Below are 18,528 nucleotides of genomic sequence, written 5' to 3' on the forward strand. Positions count from 1 at the left end.
GTGCTGGTATTGAAGACATGTGCCACCACTGTCCTGCTAATGGTTTTGGTTTTCTGTTTTTCTATACTTTTTTGTTTGTATGCATGAGTGCACATACACATACATGTTCATGTGTATGCGCCCGCATATGAAGGAGGTCAGAGTTTGATTAGAGTGTCTTTTCTTATTTTTTGACCCACTGTGTAGACCAGGGTCTCTAATTGTACCTGGAGTTCCTAAAGTAGGGTAAGCTGGCTGGCCTGCAAGCCTTGGGGATCTTACTGCCTCCCTCCTCAGCACTGGAACTAAAGGTGCATCCTGCCTGCCGCTCTTACCCCTCCCTCCTACCTCCAACACTTCAGGTTTTGTTTTTCTGAGATAGGATTTCCCTATATAGTGCAGGCTGGCATGGAGTCCTCCTGTGCCTGCCTCTGTACTGGGATTACAGGTATGCACCAGCATGCATGTCATTTTTGAATGAGTAAAAAAACTTTTACTAGTCTAACTTGGGATGTATGCCTATAATCCCACCACTTTAGAGTCTAAAAATGAAGATCCAGAGTTCAAAGCCAACCTTGGCTGCCACAGTAAGAGTCTGTCTCAAAGAGAGAGAGAGAGAGAGAGAGAGAGAGAGAGAGAGAGAGAAAAGGAAAAAAAAGTTTTGTGTTTATAGATTTTAAGTTTAGCAAATAATATTTTTCATATCAAAATAGTGAGCTATTGTTTTTAACCTGTCAGATTTTGTAGGAGGGGGGGAAATGAGTGCTCTGATACTTTTGTTTTGTTTTGTTTTTTGTGGTTTGGTTGGTTGGTTGGGTTTTTTGTTTTTGCAAGAGAAAGTTTCTCTGTGTATTCCTGGCTGTTATGGAACTCACTCTATGGACCAGACTGGATTTGAACTCTAAGGTCTGCCTGCCTCTGCCTCCTGAGTGCTGAAATTAAAGGTGTGCCATCATGATCACCTAGTACCCTCATAGCTTGTAAGAATACAAACCCACACACATGTGTTGGAAGGCCATTTGGAGCAAGTACATACATTCCTTAACGTTCCCATCACGTCTTCAGCGTCTCACTCCTAAGCAAGTGCTTTAATACACTCATCCCACAGCATCACTTTGTATTGAAACAATTAGAAACAACTACCCAAACCAGGCGATGGTAGCACACACCTCTAGTCCTAGCACTTGGGAGGCAGAAGCAGGCAGATCTCTGAGTTCAAGGCCAGCCTGGTCTACAGAACAAGCTACAAGGCAACTAGGGCTACACAGAAAAAACAAAAACCTGTCTTGAAAATCAAAACAAAAAAGGGAAAAAATCACGAATGGTCAGGAAGGGTGGTTTATGATCTGTGTTATTTTCATACAATGAGATTCCATATTATTTTGGTTTTGACACAAAGTCTCATGCAGCCTTGTCTGGCTCTAACTTGCTATGTAGCCTGAGGATAACCTTGAACTTCTGGCTCATTCAACCCCCACCTCCTGCTGCTGAGATTAGGCCATCAAATTTTATGGAAAAGTTTTATATTCATTGACAGGCATCTAAAAATAAAGCTAAGTATGGTGGCACACGCTTTTAATGCTGGTACTCGGAAGGTAGAAGCAGGTGTGTTTCTGTGAGAGTACCAGGCCTGTCAGTCAGGGTACATAGTGAGATCCTTTCTCAAGACAAAACAAACAAACAAACAAAAAACATAATTTTGTAAGACAAACAAGGGATGCTTTTCAGCATATCCTGAGACAGAAAGTGTGGCTGGCCAGATGTCAGTGGATAGAGGCACTTACCCACAAACCACATACCCTGGAATCCACAAGGTAGCAAGGGAGAACACATAGCCAGGTGTTGGTGGTGCACACCTTTAATCCCAGCACACGGGAGGCAGAGGCAGGTGGATCTCTGTGAGTTCTAGGCTAGGCCAGCCTGGACTACAGAGTGAGTTCCAGGACAGGCTCCAAAGTTACACAGAGAAACCCTGTCTCAAAAAACCAAAACCAAAACCAAAAAAGAAAGTAAGAAAGAACCCATATCCAATAGTTGTTCCTTAAGCTCCACAGCAATGCATTGATAAGGGTGTGTGCACAGGAACACATGGGCATAAAAAAAAAAAAAAAAAAAAAAAAAGTCTGGAGAGATGGTTCAGCAATGAACGGCACTTGTTCTTGCAGAGAACACAGGGTTTGGTTCCCATCATCCGCAGGGTGAATCATAACCATCCATAACTCCAGTCCCAAGGGATCCACTGCCCTTTTCTGACTTCTGAGGGTACCAGGCACACACTTGGTGAACAGATATATGAAACACTCATAAACATAAATCTTAATTTTTTTTTTTTTTTTTTTTTTTTTGCTTTTTGTTTTTAAGTTTTTCTATACAGGGTTTCTCTAAGTTGTCCTTCCTAACTGTCCTGGAACTTGCTCCTTAAATCAGATTGGTCTCAAACTCAAAGATCTGACCTCCTCTGCCTTCCAAGAGATGGGATTAAAGGAGTGCACCACCACTTCCCAGCAAAACCAATTTTAGGGGGTATTTGTTCAACTGGGCTGATGTATAGCTCAGTTGATAGTATACTTGCCTACCATGAATAAAGCTCTATACAAACAGAAAACTCAAGTTGTACAAGCCAGCCCTTGGGAGGTAGTGGCAAAAGGATCATAAATTCAAGGACATTCCCAGGCACACAGCAAGAATGAGACTAGCCTGGGCTACATGAGAGACCCTGCCTCAAAACAGAATGGCTGGCAAAGTAGCTTAATGGTTAGAAGTGCATGGGACACAGGCCTGACAACCTGAGTGGTATCCCCCAGACTCACAAAGTGATGGGAAACAACTAACTCCCAACAGCTGGCACTGACATCCACAAGAATGTTGTGCCACATACCCTCTCGGAAAATAAATAACTTTAATACATTTTCTAAAAGAAATATTAGTTTAATCATTATCATCATTTAGGTTGTTTTCTATTTCAGAAAAAAAAATGTTTTGAAGTGATGGAAAGAATGGTCTTGGGACAGAGTCCAGAACAACAGAGGAAGAGTTCTGTAGCTCCCTCCTTCCTCTGACCCCGTTCTGCAGGGTCTCTATCCAGGTCTTCCAGTCCCAACTGGGAACACTGCCAGGGCCAGACCTACAGCCAGGTGACCCCTAACCCTTGCCTCTTCCAGGGCTTGGTTTGTGCTTAGTCTGTCACAAATTCTGCTTAGTCTGGCATCAATTCCCAGCACAAAGCCCGATCTGGTCCATGGAAGTTCCAGCATCCTCCTCTCTCCACACTGGTCCATGGAAGTTTCAGTATTCTCCTCTCCCCAAGCAGGTCCATAGCAGTTTAGGCATCCTCCTCTCCCCACATCCCCATCCACAGTCTTCCCACTCACCAAATTCAGGGTCCTCAGTGCTGTTTTGGCACAGACATGGGCACAACATTCTCATATAGGGGCTCCTGCTCCTCTTTGGCCTGTTTCTGGGAAGCCTGTTCCAGGGAGCTGTTTCCAGAAACTGGCTCCTGGACTGTCCCTAAGCTCTCACTGCCATCTCCCAGACCTCTGGATGCTTCCTCTGGCCTAACTTCAGTGGATTCTATGGTTCCAGAGAGCATGGTTTCTGGAGCTGAGCCAGAGGTCTGGGATAGCCCAGGGCTGCCCTGGTTCCGACCTAGAGATCGACGCAAAGGCTTAGGGATGGCGCTCTTGACCTTGGGTGCTGCCTGATCTTTCTGATAGTTTCCCAAACGACGGAAGACAGACCAGGCAGGGCCCTCGGGTTTCTGGGGTGTTCCTGCCAGCATATAGATTGTGTCCACAGAGCCTGAGCTCTCCTGGATGCTGCCGTTGGTAGTTTCCACACACTCAGCCACTGTCCGGTTAGTAGGTGGGTGCTGGTGACTAGTGGCAGAATCTCCAGGAGTTGTGGCAGTAGGAGCATCCTCCTCTGTGTTTGCTTGCTCTGGATCTGCAGGCTCCTCAGCCTCCTGCCCTTCAGGACATGGCTGAGCACCTCTGGAGAGTCTCTTGGGTTTTCGTACGGGGCTGGAGAGATCCCCAGAGTTTCGGCTATTCTGCGGTGCAAACTTAGTGCCTTCAGCGAAGGAGACAGACGGCCTCTTGGCCCGAGCCAGGCTGGAGGTGCGTGGGATGGGGAATGGTGTCGAAGCATCCTCAGGGGGAGGGAAGGGGCCTCCAGGAAGGCTGGCTTCTGGAGACTCTTCTTGGGCCACAGGGACCATCACTGGGGGGGGGGGGTGAGGTGGGGAGATGGAAAGAGCTGAGTAAGGCTAGGTACTGCTCTAATCCATTCTACCCTGGGCACAGATTTTTCCCAGAGGCCTCAAGAGCAGGGGAGGGGCTGGGGCAGAAGGCACCAGTCCTCCACTCTACCCCTCCCCACTTTGAGCCTCTGAACACAGTCCCATTTATCCAAAACACCATCACTCCTGCCTGGTTTTCACTTGCTAATTCCTCTTGATTCTTCTAAACTCAACAGCTACTACTAACAGATACATTCCTTAACCCCGGTTATCCCAGACAGGGGTAGCTTCGGAGTCCCTGCTTTTTTTTAAACATGTCCCACTAAAGCACGGGTATTGTGACTCCTCTGGAGTGTTCAGCTGTTCCCCTGGAAGAGGATTGTCCCAGCTGGCCTTGCTGTTCATATCTTCTCACGGAGGGAGGGTCAGAGAGGGTCAAGACCCTCACCCAAGTACTCAGCACTTCCTCGCCTGTGGTATATGGTATACAGCTCTACTTTAAATGCACGTGCCTCTGGGGAGGGGCTAGAATATACAGGCTGGGGGAAAATACAACAGAGGAAGGCTCCATCCATGCGGCTGGGTAAGCCCACATCCCTGTGGGTAAAGGCTTTCTAGAGATGGCCTATTGTAGGGAGGAACACCCACACCCCTGTAAATAAACCCTCACTATATGGAAACCCAATAAACTCATTGGCTCCCAGAATATGCCTTGGTGTCATTGTGCCATGGTTTGAGGCTGAGACCTTAATTTAGGAAATGGGATAGAAGTTGCTTATGTTTCTCCTGGAAGGAATTTTAGGACAATTCTGTCCTCTATTGGCTAGTGACATTTTATTTTATTTATTTGGCAAGGCCTCTCTACATACCCGCGACTATCCTGGAATTCACTATGTAGACAAAGCTGGCCTTGAACTCACCTGCCTCTGCTCCCCGCCCCCCCAAATGCTGGGATTAAAGGTGTGTGCCACCATGTTCAGCATGACTTTTCTTTCTTTCTTTTTTTTGTTTTTTTATGTTTTTGGTTGTGAGCCTAGTCTTTAACGGCTGAGCCATCTCTCCAGCCCCTTTTTTTGTTTTTTTAAGACAGGGTTTCTCTGTTATTATTTTGGAGCCTGTCCTGGAACTCGCTCTGTAGAACAGGCTGGCCTCAAACTTACAGAGATCCACTTGCCTCTGCCTCCTAAGTGCTAGGATTACGTGCTAGGATTAAAGGCGTGAGCCAATAATGCCCAGTATGACTTTTCTTTTTACTGCCCACCAGACTATAGGCTTGGTGAGGACTGGACTCTTCCTTGTCCTGAACTTGTGCTCAAGCCAGAGACAGCAAGTGGGGGGCGGGGGTAAGCACTAGGCATCCATTAACTGAAGGAACACGGAAGGCATCACAGTGGGCAAGGCTGCTTGGGCTGGGGGATACTGGGGGCTACCTTCTCGAGGTGGCATGGAGTAGGCATGACTTTCGTCTTCTTCTGCAGAGTCAGGGTCAGAAGAGAAGGAATCATCAGAGGCCCAGCCAGCAGATGGTGGCTCGATAAAGCTGTGGTTGAAGGGAACCTCCGGATCGTGGTGAGAAACTATAGGGACTCCAAGTCAGGTCTGGGGCCTCATGGGAAGCTTTGTCCCATCTTGGCCCTATACTCCTAATCCTGGCCCCCCAGTACCCGCTTACCTGTCACCCAGGGTAGCTTGTAGTTACTAAGGGAGCCACAGGGCAGTGAAGAACCCAAGCTGGTGAGGGCTCCCCACACCTGCTGCTTCATTCTGAACAAGGCAGCTCCATTTCTCTGTGGCCTGAGAGGGTGGCAGAGGAAGGGTGACCAGTGTAAGAAATAATGGGGGCCCAGGACAGACTGACAGGATGTGACAGGTGACCACAGCTACTTCAATGGCCCTGCGGTGATGACAGAATCAATTCCAAACTATAAAGTGTTACAGAGTATTTGTTTACACTGTGAAGATATGCCCAGGTGACTTCTGATTGATTTAATAAAGAGCTGAATGGCCAATAGGTAGGCAGGGAGAGGTCAGGGAGGACTTCCGGAGACAGAGAGGACTCTGGGAAAAAGAAAGTTGGAAACACCAGGAGACATAGAGCAAGCAGGATGTGCACGAGGAGAGGTAACAACCACAAGGCAGAATGTAGATTAATATGTTATAAGAACTAGCTAAGACAAGCCAAAGCTATAGGTTGAGCTTTCATAATTAATAAGAATTCTCTGGGTCATTATTTGGGAGCTGGTGGGCAGGGCAGAAAAAGACTCCTTACAACAGAGCCCAAAACCTAAATCACAGAAAACAATATGGCTCCAGAGCACTGGTCCTCAACCCCTTTGACAAACTCCTATCCACAAAAATACTGATATTACAGCTCATAAGAGTAGCAAAATTACAGTTGTGAAGTAGCAGCAAAAATAATTCTATGATTGGGGTCACCGACATGAGGAACTGTATTAAAGGGTCAGAGCATTAGGAAGGTTGAGAACACCTACTCTAGAGCCAGGCCTCAGTTATAAATCACACAGAACTATTGGCAGGGCCCAGGGCTGGTACAGTACTAGGTACCTGCAATGGTTTCTCAAAAATGTAGCTCTTTGTGACTGTCATCCTAGTTAAGTCCCAGGAACTTGCCTTTGTCCCCATTCTACTCTACCCCCAAATTGGAATGACAGCTTGTCAAATTTCTCTGTCTTTGGACAAGTTCTCACCTTCTTCCAGGGGTGAGGAAAGATGTTTCTCTACCCTCAGGCTACCTGCTCATCTATAAATGCCCCACAGCACAAAGGATAAAATCAAGGATCAGGGTCTAGTACGGTGACACATTCCCGGAATCCTATCACTCAAGTGGCTGATGAGTGAAGATATCCAGTTCATGAGAGCCTGAGCTACATAGTAAGGTATTTCCTCAAAGAACAAGCAAACAAATAAGACTCAGGATGCGGCTCAGTAGTGGAACACTTGCTTAGCATGTGTAAGCCCTGGTGATGAGTCCCGGCATGGTGAGGAGAAAGAACACTGGACGAAGAGTCCAGAGAGCCAGGCAGGGCCTCTGTGTGAGCCATGAGCAGCTAAGACACCATGAGCCTCAGTGTCTTAGTAAATTGATGAAAATAATCCTCACACCATCATATTCCCTGTTCCAAACCTCCATGACGTGGTGAGTGTCCAAGGGGCCAAAAGATGCGAAGAGCAATGTGATATGTGAACACTTTCTCCGTAATCTACCTCTCAGGCCATGTGTTCTGCAAAACCACAGCTCAGACTGTTCTGCCCCTCTCTTTCCTGACTTTGTTTGTTTGTTTTTTCAAGAGAGAGTTTCTCTGTCTGTAGCCTTGGCTGTCCTGGAACTCACTCTATAGACCAGGCTGGCCTCGAACTCACAGAGATCCACCTGCCTCTGCCTCCCAAGTGCTGGCTGGAACTAAAGACATATGCCACCACTGCCAGGCTTCCCTGACATTTTGAGATCTAGTCTCTTCCCTTCTCTGCTGAGCTGTTGGATTCTCCTCTGTCCCTGCCTTTGTCACAATGTCACGAGCTCAGCTACAAGTTTGACTTTGAGTCCCCTGCCACTCAGTGCCCCCTGCTTGTGTTCATGTGACTCAGACACTTCTTTGTCAAAGGTTTCTAAGGAAGACAAGCAGTTCCAGGCTTCAATCTGTGCCAAGCATCACAACCTGAAGTGTGACAAGGTCAGCCCTTTGCCACCCCAAAAGGAACACACAGAATGGCTGTTTACCTGTCCTTGGGGTCCAGTCGGGTGGCTGAGCAGCAATAAACGTAGCAGATGAGACCCACAAGGAGCAGCAGCAGAGGCACCAGGATCCCCGCAATGAGGGCGTTTTTACCTCGGGGGCCTGGGGACATGGGAGATGGTCACGTGTTCAGGGACTCTGAGGGTCCCATTTCTGAATCGGGGCCCATCCTTCCCTGCATGAGACTCATGAAGAAAGGGCCGAATGTTCCCTTACCCTCCTTCCACTTACCCAGCTGGCAGGCCCCAGACACAGGGTGGCAGAGCCCCTCTGAGCACTGGCAGGGGGTAGAGCAATTGTTTCCATGGAAGCCAGATGGGCAGGAACTATTGCAGCTAAGGGTAGGTAATAGAAAAGGCGGGCTGAAGGTACCTCAGAGGAGAAGGTAGAATAGATTTCTGGACCCCTCTGACTTCTAAGTCACATGCTAAGTGGCCCCACCGTGTTGAGAGTCACTGTAGAGACCCTGGATAGCATCCACCTCTGACAACCCTCATCCCCCAGCTTTAATGTGGGAGAAGCAAGATGTAGGGCATCAAGGACCTGTCCCTTCCCAACGCCCTGGACCTCCATCCCTTCCTCCACTTGACACTCTGTGCTGTCCTTTAGATGAACACCAGCCTGAAGATGCTGGCTGCTTGACACCCCGAGAACTAGGGCAACAGCAGCAGGCTTTGTGTCCTGCCCCTAAGTAAAGTACTCGTCTGAGTGGTGAGCCCCACCCCCTTTCCCTCCCCATGGGTTTTTCTTTCCCTTTAAAAATTCTCTTTAGTTTTTCTTCCCTTTTAAAAAGTCTCATTTATGTTTTAGTCCTTTTAGATTAACCTCCGAATTTCTTCAGAAGGTGCCACCCCATACAGGAGAATTAATGTCTTAGTTAGAGAGAGGGTTTCTGGGAAGTAGAGAGGCACAGTGAGAGATTTTTTTGTTGTTGTTGTTGCTATTTGGTTTTGGTTTCTCTGTGTAGCTTTGGAGCCTGTCCTGGAACTAGCTCTGTAGACCAGGCTGGCTTCGAACTCAGAGATCTGCCTGCCTCTGCCTCCCAAGTGCTGGGATTAAAGGAGTGTGCTGCCACTCCTGGCTCAATGAGAGATGTTTAGGAAACGTTATACAGAGGCCTGACCTCATCTTCCACGATCCCCTGTCCCCAGGGCTTAGTCCTTACCTGGTCCCCCAGTAGCCAGCACTGCAGACACATTCCCCTGTCACCGCATCACAGGTCCCCTGAACACAGGTGGGGCAGGTGGAGCTGCAGCCCTCCCCAAAGGAACCAAGGGGACAAGGGTTCTCACATCTGGGGCCACACAGGGGAAGCAAAACTCAGAATTGGGAAGACAGAAAGGCCCTACGGCCTCTCCCACGTTCCCGGACTCAGGCTCCCCAAAGGGTCATTCCCCTGCAGTAAAGCATATGTATACATGGCCTTGAACCTGGATCCAAACTCAAGTGGGTGACAAAGTACAGGTCCCTGAAGGGAGAAGAAGGGAAGGACCAAGGCGGAGGCAGCTCCCAAAGCCACCCCAGAGCCCCTCAGAACCTTCTCTTCCCCTCAGCAGAGCCATGAGGCGCCCCCCCCCCCCAGCTGTGTGAATGTGATCTTTCTAGAAGGGGCATCTCTCCCAGAGAAAGCAGCTGAGAGGAGGGGTCCAGTAGGAAAAAATGTATCCTGAGGAAGGTAGCCTCTCACCTGCGCCCTAGCCAACCAGGGTCACAGCGCTGGCAGTGCCCAGTTTCTGCATGACAGGGCTCTCCAAGCCGGCAGCGGGGACACTGCTCGCGGCACCTCTCACCAAAGGTTCCAGGAGGGCATGGCTGCTTGCACTGAGTCCCATTCCAGCCGGGCTTGCAGGATTCACAGGTGCCCGTGACTGGAGAGCACGTTGTATTCAGCGTGCAGTGGCCACAGCTGGCAAGAAAAAGGGTCCATGGGCTCACTGGGAGCAGGTGAGTGCTGTACCTTCTACCCTGTGAACTGCCCACACTGCCCACTCAGGCCTCTGGACACTGGAGAGCACCCAGGCCCCAGATGGGTCCCTCAAGCTGAAGTCTCATCTGTGCTGTATACTAGAGAGACGGCTCAATAGTTAAGAGCAATTGTAGAGCAGGGGTTTTCAACCTATGAATCTTGACACTTTTGGGGGTTGAATGACCCTTTTACATGGGTCACATATCAGATATCCTACATATCAAATATTTACATTACAATTCATAACAGTTGCAAAACTACAGTTAAAAAGTAACAACAAAATACTTTTATGGTTGGGGATCACTACAACACTGCATTAAAGGGTTGCAGCATTAGCACGGTTGAGAACTACTATTATAGAGGTTCCGTTCCCAGTATCCACATGGCAACTTACAACTGAATATAACTCCAATTTTAGAGGATCTGGTGTCCTCTTCTGGCTTCTGCAGGCACTAGTACATAGACATACATGCTGGTAAAACACCCACATGCATAAAATAAAACTAAAGATTTTTAAGTATTATTAAAAATAAATGAACAAACCAGGTACTGGGGGGTGTCCAGCTTTAATCCCAGCACTTGGGGAGACAGAGGCAGGTGGATTTCTGTGAGCACAAGGCCAGCCTGGTCTACAGAGTTCCAGGACCACTAAGGCTACACAGAGAAACCCTGTGACAGCTAGCTAGCTAGCTAGATAGGGCAAATAGAAATGTATTTCATCAATAGTTTTAGGATTAACTCATCTTAATTTTCCACTGATGCTAATAGGAGCTTGACTCTTCTCTCCAGATACTTAGTCATCTGGGATCCATTACCAGGGAGAAGAGGTGCTCATAAAACCAGAGAAGCTGAGCTGGGTGTGGTGCCTCCTGTTCTAATCCCAGCACTCAGAGACAGAGTCATAAAGACCTCTGCAAATCAAACACCAACCTGAGTTACACAAAAAGACCTTGTCATTAAAAAAAAAAAATCAGTTTGACTGGTTCTGACTATCATTCAGGAAAAAACAAAAACAAACAAACAAACCAACAAACCAAAAAGCTACAAGCTGAGAGTGGTGGCTCGGACCTGAAAGCCAGCAGAGACTATGGAGTGAGACCCTGTCTCAAAAATATCAAAGAAAAGGGGAGGAGAGGAGATGGCTTGTGGTGGTGAATGCCTGTAATCGTAATCCCAGCACGTGGGAAGAGGAGGCAAGGAGCATCAGGGGTTTGAGGTCAGCCTAGTCTACATGAGATTGGAACTCACACCAAAACCAAACCAAACCAAAGAGGGAAAGGGAAAAATAAGAGAAGAAAAGAAAGAAAAACACTATAGCAATTCTTATTTGTTTACAGTAAAGGCTGGGTTTGTGTTGTCTGGTCACATCCTGACTCACTACAGGTATCACGGGATATAATGTCTTGCTATATTTTTGCTCCCTGAGCTTTCTGGTGATGGAAATTGAACCCCGGGCTTCAATTCCCGGGGTTCCAAGGTGCCAAGCCTCTCTACCTTTGATCTGTATCTCCAAACCCATTCCCCTTTCTAAATATAGCTTGTTGCTACTTTGTGGGGAGGGAGATCATTGAGATAGTATCTGCATGTAGCCCAGGCTAGCCTCAGACATGCTAAGTTGTTAAAGATGATAGTAAATGGTCCTCCTGTCTCTAGCCTGCTTTGTTACTACTGATCCTACATAGTCTTGCCACCCCAGTGTGCAGCCCAGTCTGACATCCAGTGTGTCATCCTATGTTTCTGCCTTCCAAGTGCTGGGATTATAGTCCTATCCCAACCAAAACAGGCCGTGTAGTAATTGCTGTTTGTTTTACATTTTGAGACTTATGTAATCCTGGCTGGCTTGAACTTGCTCTGTAAATCAGGCTAGGAACTTGCAGCCTCACAGGGAATCCTCTTGCCTCAGCCTCCTGAGTGCTTGGATTATAGGATATATATATTCTGTATCAGTGGTTCTCAACCTGTGGATCATGACCCCTATGACCCCTTTGGGGGTTGAACAATCCTTTCACAGGGATCACATGTCACATATGAGATATTTACATTATAACTTATAACTGTAGCAAAATCACAGTTATGAAGTAGCAATGAAAATCATTTTATGCTTGGGGGTCACCACAACATGAGGAACTGTATTAAGGGTTGCAGCCTTAGGACAGTTGAAAACCACTGCTCCATGTGCTTGAGCATCTATGTGGAGGTATGTGTACATGAGTGCAGTTATCAGCCAGTAGGGGGCAGTAGATGTGGGTGGTGGGCACAATACTCAGGTTACTCAGGGCCTCTGAAAGAGCAGTATGGTGGAGTGCCTCTCTCCAGATCAGCGGTTTGTACTTTTTGTTTATTTGACTGCTTTTGTTTTGTGTTTTTTGAGGGTTTCTCTGTGTAGCCTTGGCTGTCCTGGAACTCACTCTGTAGACCAGGCCGGCCTCAAACTACTAGATCCACCTGCCTCTGCTTCCTGAGTCCTGGGGTTAAAGTTAGCCACTGCCTGGCTTCTACTTTTCACATTAATGGGCTGAGAGAAGCCCGGGTAGACATAGACGCATTGAAGTCTTTTCTCTCTCATTCCTGCTTTATATATATTTTGGAGATCACCTGAGACCCTCCTCCTACCTCCTGACTTGTGTCTTGTCCCCCTCTGCCTGCAGCTTCCCTGTCCCCTCACCTTCTGTCCCCTCACCTTTCTCTGCACTGTGCTCCATAGTGGCCAGGGTTGCAGGGCAGCTCACAGCGGGCTCCGTAGAAGCCAGGAGGGCAGGAACAGTGGCCAGAAGTAACACTGCACTGGCCTCGAACACACTGGCACCTGTGATTACACTCAGGACCCCACCAGCCCTGCAGGCAGGTGCAGTGGCCAGAGTCCTGTACGCAGGGTGAGTTGTGACAGTTGCACTTGAAGCTGCAGCGGCGACCCCACCAGCCAGATGGGCACAGGCAGGCTCCAGTGGCCTGGTCACAGCGTGCTGCTGGGTTGCACTGGCATGGGCGACGACATGTGGATGACCACCAACCAGGATCGCAGTGACATAAGCCTGTCTTTTGGTCACACTGTCCGTGGGGGCCACAGGTGCAAGGGAACTCACAGAGCCTGCCCCAGTAGTTAGGCTGGCACTGGCACACACCCGTAGCCAACTCGCACTGGCCACGTGGATGGCAAGGGCAGGTCTCACGGCAGTCAGGGCCCCAGTACTGGCCTGGGCAGCCTGTGAGGTTAGGGATGGGAGACAAATGGGTTCAAGGCTGGGCACAGGTCCTCACCCTGCCCCTTTCCCAAGGAAAAGGACACAGGCCTGTTCTGGCAGCTTTTCCTCCTGGGACCCAGTTCACTTCCGGCCCCAGATTCAGATGACAAAGCCCTTAGCCTTAGCTTAACCTCAATTTCACATTCCAGAACACAGATCTTGAGTTTGACAGAGATGTGTCCAGTCTCACAAGTGGATAGGATTTTTCATTCAAGTCCCTTGCCTCTCCTGTGAGGTGTCCCCTAACCTTGGCCATCACTGACACCTGACTTTCCAGTAAAAGATGCCCACCAGAATGACAGGAAAGTCCATATATCCTCTTCCAACCCAGGGACCCTTCATGCTGGCTATTCACCCCTTCTGAAGAATCTAGTTCCAGGCTCCTCCTACCCTCCACTCAAGTATGAGGTATAGTTAGCAGGGATCACAGGCCTGTGGTCTCCAGCCTACCTCTTTTAATTGTCCTTACAGGAAAGTTAAAAGTGAAGGTACCAGATCATTGTGGGTCCCCACAGCCCCCACCCACCCAGGGCATCTCCTTGTTGCTTCCTCTTTCTGAGCCCTTTCCTCAGTGAAGTTTGGGGGATTTTAATCTTGCCCTTCTAAGTTTACACATCTCTTTGCTTTGCCTACTTCCTGCCCCTTAGCCAGTTCTGCCCAACAACTCCCCCAGCCATTGAAACTCACGGGAGCTGCACTGGGCTCCGAAGAATCCAGGTTTACATCGACAGAGGCCTGGCTTCACACACACCTCATCTTTCTTGCAGGCATCAGGCCCCTCACAGATGGCTGAAAAATACCCCACCCAGGCTAGAAAGGACTGGGACACAAAGGGCACCCCGGCCCCTCTCACCCACTCCTGGGAGGCTGCTCCCTTTAAGACCATCCTCCCTGTGCTGGAGAGGGCTATGTGTCATAGGGTGGACACTGGCTCCAGGGCTCAGGAGGGGAGAGGTAGTGTAGGAAGGGTTGTCACTGGGTCATATCCTTCCTTTCTGTGGCTAGGGGATTGTCCCGGCTACTCACGGATGGTGCATTCTTCATCTTTCTGTCTCCAGCCTGGGCAGCACTGGAGCTCAGAGGGGCTGTAGGATAGGAAGGGGACAGCAGGTCCCCATAGCATGGGTCGCCAATGCTGGCTGAGGTGTGGGAGTCTCCCCAGTCCCACCTAGGAAATCTAGCCCTGATGTCACAGCCCGTAGTCATAGTATCCACATCCTAAACCCTCTTTTCTCCTTCCCTGACCTTCCCATCATCTGCCCTGGCCATCTATTACCTGACAGGCTGCTCTCAGAGCCCCCTTCCTTCAGGCCCATGACCTCCTACCCGCCTCTTTATTTTCCAAGATGACTCAACCCTAGTCAGCCACCATCTCTACCAGGCAGACTCCCACAAGACCCACCTGCTGCCTCTACAGACATGCTGACCAGTTGGGTCTAGTGTGGATCCGTGGGTCCCCCGAGTCCAGAGCAGCAGCAGAGGGAACAGGAGCCCTAGTCCCATGGTGGCCAGTGGAGTAGGAGGGCCTGGTTTGATCAGGTCCCCACAGCGCCCAACCCCCTCCCTGTTTCCTCCCAAGGCTTTTCCTGAGGAAGCCAGCATAGAGGGCGGGCTGCTATGAGGCACCTCCCTGGAGGGCAGGCAGCTCAACACTCAGAAATGAAAAGAACCCTGAGTGGGCTTAGTCTGGAGGAACAAACGACTGAAGCCACAGGCTCCCCAAGTACTGGAGACAGGCAAAGTGATACTCCCCAAATAAAGAGACATTCCTGAACCCCAGTGAGGAGACCTTGCAATGCAGCATCACCACCTCACCATGCCTATTTCTGGCTGGGCTGGCAGGGAACAAGGACCACTGACAGAAAGACAGAGAACATTTTTGGTATTATGGATATGAGCTTTATTGTACTGGTCACCTGCATAAGCCTCAGGGAGGTAGGCAGCCCTTTTTCTCACAATGGGAAAAATAGAGCTCAGAGAAAGAGATGTCAAGGAAGGGAGAGAGGCTGAAATCCCATCATGCCTAGTGCAGGTTAGGTATAAGAGGAGCCTCGTCCTTGTTTGAGGTCACACATCCATACCCAGCCAGAATCCAAAGTTAGGCCTAGCGTGTGGCTGAAACCTTCAGACCACTGAAAGCAGAGAAGGGCTGGTCAGGAGTTGGGGGCTGGAAGGCTGTCCACAGGTTCCAGGCACGGTTGCTGTGGGGCTGCTTCTCCTTCTGGTAGACTGCTGGGAGCTGTATTGCTGGTCTCAGCTTCAGGGGCCTCAGTTTCACCCCGATACCATAAGCTAAAGCTGGAAGGAAAACCAAGAGAGGTACATTGAGCCAGGAAGGCAGAGATGCCAGGCATGTGGGCTGTAGGTAGAGAGAGGTGAGGAGGGGGCTTTGGAGGAAAGAGGACAGCACAGGTCAGAGGGAACTGAAGGTATTTGGGGCAAAGAAGCAGGAGGGAAGACAGAGAGCAGTGTAACAGAAAAACAGGGTGCAGGAGGGCCAGGCAGGCCCCTCCTTCACCCCCCCCCCGCCCTCCCTTCCTCCAACATACAAATTCTGTATTCTGGATCCAGGAACTGGGGGAGCATCTTCCTTGTCGTTGGAGAGCAGGAGCCACGAGTCATCCTCATCATCACTAAGATAAAGAAATGGAGGGCTTAAGGGATACTCTGAGTCCAGCTCATATGGAGCCTCCTAAACTACTTTCAGGAGCATCAGGGGAGGGTGGAGGGGCTGCGGAGGCCCCAGGGACTGAGGAGACATGGGGCATCTTGAGGCTTTTACTTTATAGTCCAGCAAACAACAGCCCCTCACAAGACTGCAGCCACAGGAAAGAGATCCAGCCAAGGAAAGAAACGGGAAGCAATGTGGAGAAGCGGCATTAACAGTTTCTTCAGCGGGATGGAGAGCAGCCAGGGCAGATGTGAGCAGTGGGTTCCAGAGCGAAGGATGGCAGCTGGACAGCAGGTTCAGTGAGTGCAGGGCATGATGAGGCTGGGTCATTGGGGACAGGAGAACCATGGCAGGCAGAAGGGTTCCTTCAGTGGATATGGAGGCCGGGTCTTACCTGCTCTCTGCTTCCTCTGGTGTCCCTAACATCTTAGCCTTGATCTTCTTCCGCTGTTTCTTGACTGCCACCTTCATGGCTTCAAGTAGAAGCCCAGGGACCCGGTGATCTGTGAGCAGTTCTCTAAAGTGGGGGTCAGAGGGGGAAGAGAGTGGGAATGCCAACCGTAGGTTTCCAGCTAGTGCCTGAGCTCTGTTTCCTCTATATTGGCTAACACCTCTGAACTGAACTGAACTTAGATGGCCCCTCCTAAGAATACTTCCGACCTGCTGCTCCGGCTTGGTGACCCCTGGTGTCACCCTGTTTGATTGAGGTTCCAGAAGAGCAGGGACTATGGAATTTATTTCTTCCCAGTGCCTGAGCAGGACATTGGCAAATGTCACTGCTGACCCTATAAATGATCCAGAGAATGAGGTGGGGTGACCTGTAGCCCAGGAACAGGCATCCTAGCTCCGGCCCCTCACCGCTGAAAGTAGGCCAGTTCCTCCTTGAGCAAGAATACGTTGGCTTTGAGTTCATTCCTCTCCTGAAGGATCTGCTTAAGCTCCTCCCGGCTGAAGCCACACTGAACGGCCTCTGGAGGGCGCCCTGGCTGCTGCAAAGCATCCACCTGTACAAGGTCGAGTACGGTCAGAGGGTAGCCTCTCTTAGCCGTTCCCTAAATCCCAGCGCTCCCAGTAATGTTAGGGGAAGTGTCTGGCAGGAAAACTTAAGGGACAAGGTTGCTGCTACAGTAGGTGGTGGATTACTGCTGCAATGGAAACTCTTGCTGCCTTCCGACTTCCTGCGGACCTTCTCTACACTGCATAGCACACCCAGGCCGGGCCCACCAAGCAATGGATGTTGTGAGCTTTGGGATGTATCCTGACTCCGCTCTGGCTCTCACCCGGTCATCTGGGGTTGCTGCTTCGGGCTTCAGCCTCTGTTCTTCAGCCAGCTGGTGGGAGCCATCCCGAGCTATTTGGCGGCGCTCCCTCTCTCGGTCCTGCGCGGCTCTCAGTTGGGTCTGTACTGCTGCCAGCTTGTGCCGCAACTCTGAGTTGACCAGCAGGAGGCGCTGCAGCTGCTCCTGCAGCTGGGGGTGGGGCGAGGGAGCTAGTGGGCGGGGCTCCAAAGCCCGCCCAGGCCCCGCCCCACTCCACGCTCTGGTTGGGTCCCGCGCTCACCGCTTCTGTCTCTTGACTTCGGCGCATTAGATCTCGGCTATGTGCCCGAAGTTCGTCCCGCTGTCTGTCCGTCACTTCCTTGAGCTGTCGCAGCAGCGCGCGCTCCTCTGAGGAAGGGGTGTTCTTAGCACCGGCCTCCGGGGTGCGAAGGTCCCGGGTGCCCCTTAGCTCACTGTGCTCCGGCGGGACCCGCACTCACCCTGCGGCCCTGAGCCTAGCTCCCCGCGGAGGCGCCGGTTCTCCTCGCGCAGCCGCCGCAGCTCCAGTTCGGCCTGCTGCGCGGACACCTGCAGCTGGAGGAGCCAGGGGGACTTGGGGTTAGGGCCCGCCGGTTGACCGGGGTAAGAGGAGGAGCCGGTGACTCACCGAGTCTGGAGCGGGCCCCACGGCCGCCTTTTCCAAGAGTTCCAGCGCCCGCACCACTAGTGGCACCAGCCCAGCTGCCGCGTCGGGCCCGAAGCGGCGTGCCAGCTCCTGCAGCTCAGTGCCCAGGGCCCCCGCTAAATGGTACACGACCTCCGCAGCTGACCCTGCGCCCACAGCAGAGTCCTGGCTGGGTGGTCCAGGCGCTGCCCTCCTGGGTTCCATTTTCCCTCTCCTAAGGCCAAAAGCCACCCCCACACTCAACTGGGGCAGGAAAAAGCCAAACAGTTCCGGCCCAGGAAGTTTAGGGTCATAAGGGGCGGAGTAGAAGCAACAAGGGAGGGGCAAATGGAGGAAAAAGGCCTTCAGGTGGGAGAGTGCCCTAGGCCCCTCGAGCCCTATTCTGGTCCACCTACAAGGTCACTGGATACAGGACAGCAGCCAACTTCCAGGCAGGTGTCCAAGAGCTGAGGGCAAGGGCTGTAAGTGGTCACTTTAGGCAAGCCCTCCCCTTAGTGCCTGCTCCAGGCTCCACCCCTAGACGTGGCTGCCAAGCACTTCAGGGAGGTGAAAGACTGAAGGTCAGCAAATATCCTCTACTGGGCTGCTGGGACAGCCACAGATGTGCTTGTTACCCCACCAGGAACGACAACATTTACATATGGACAAGGCCAGGCATTCCAGCTCCAGGACCAGAGAAACCTGTCAATACGGTCAAGGTAGTGGAGTGTGAAAGCCAGGCTCAACTCAGT

The 18,528-nt window shown here is 50.6% G+C and overlaps 2 protein-coding genes across 2 annotated transcripts; both read right to left on the minus strand.

Moving 5' to 3' along the window:
• Positions 1–2,895: 2,895 nt before the first annotated feature.
• On the minus strand, positions 2,896–14,818 carry Scarf1 (scavenger receptor class F member 1). Its single transcript, XM_051180013.1, has 11 exons — positions 14,585–14,818; positions 14,209–14,267; positions 13,870–13,971; positions 12,621–13,143; positions 9,662–9,880; positions 9,140–9,268; positions 8,206–8,309; positions 7,959–8,076; positions 5,892–6,013; positions 5,650–5,796; positions 2,896–4,200 (listed from the first exon to the last, which is right to left on the minus strand). The coding sequence occupies exons 1-11, from the start codon at positions 14,782–14,784 to the stop codon at positions 3,365–3,367; spliced, it is 2,559 nt and encodes an 852-aa protein (XP_051035970.1). The 5' UTR covers positions 14,785–14,818; the 3' UTR covers positions 2,896–3,364.
• Positions 14,819–15,067: 249 nt separating this feature from the next.
• On the minus strand, positions 15,068–18,259 carry Rilp (Rab interacting lysosomal protein). Its single transcript, XM_051180036.1, has 8 exons — positions 17,780–18,259; positions 17,613–17,706; positions 17,414–17,520; positions 17,134–17,322; positions 16,712–16,857; positions 16,248–16,370; positions 15,732–15,815; positions 15,068–15,480 (listed from the first exon to the last, which is right to left on the minus strand). Exons 1-8 carry the CDS (start codon positions 17,999–18,001, stop codon positions 15,336–15,338), a joined length of 1,110 nt encoding a protein of 369 aa, XP_051035993.1. The 5' UTR covers positions 18,002–18,259; the 3' UTR covers positions 15,068–15,335.
• Between the last annotated feature and the right edge of the window lie 269 nt (positions 18,260–18,528).

This window comes from Phodopus roborovskii, unplaced genomic scaffold, assembly GCF_943737965.1.
Source record: "Phodopus roborovskii unplaced genomic scaffold, PHOROB, whole genome shotgun sequence".
Classification (NCBI taxonomy): Eukaryota; Metazoa; Chordata; class Mammalia; order Rodentia; family Cricetidae; genus Phodopus; species Phodopus roborovskii.

Bases quoted from the DNA above. Each gene is read 5' to 3' on its own strand.
- Rilp (XM_051180036.1), bottom strand. From the start codon at position 18,001: ATGGAACCCAGGAGGGCAGCGCCTGGACCACCCAGCCAGGACTCTGCT. The intron at 16,858-17,133 runs GTGAGAGCCAGA...GACCTTGTACAG, and splicing joins CAGCAACCCCAGATGACCGG to GTGGATGCTTTGCAGCAGCC. The intron at 15,816-16,247 runs GTAAGACCCGGC...TCTTTATCTTAG, and splicing joins CCAGAGGAAGCAGAGAGCAG to TGATGATGAGGATGACTCGT.
- Scarf1 (XM_051180013.1), bottom strand. From the start codon at position 14,784: ATGCTGGCTTCCTCAGGAAAAGCCTTGGGAGGAAACAGGGAGGGGGTT. The intron at 14,268-14,584 runs GTGGGTCTTGTG...CCTATCCTACAG, and splicing joins CATGTCTGTAGAGGCAGCAG to CCCCTCTGAGCTCCAGTGCT. The intron at 5,797-5,891 runs GTAAGCGGGTAC...GAGTCCCTATAG, and splicing joins CAAGCTACCCTGGGTGACAG to TTTCTCACCACGATCCGGAG.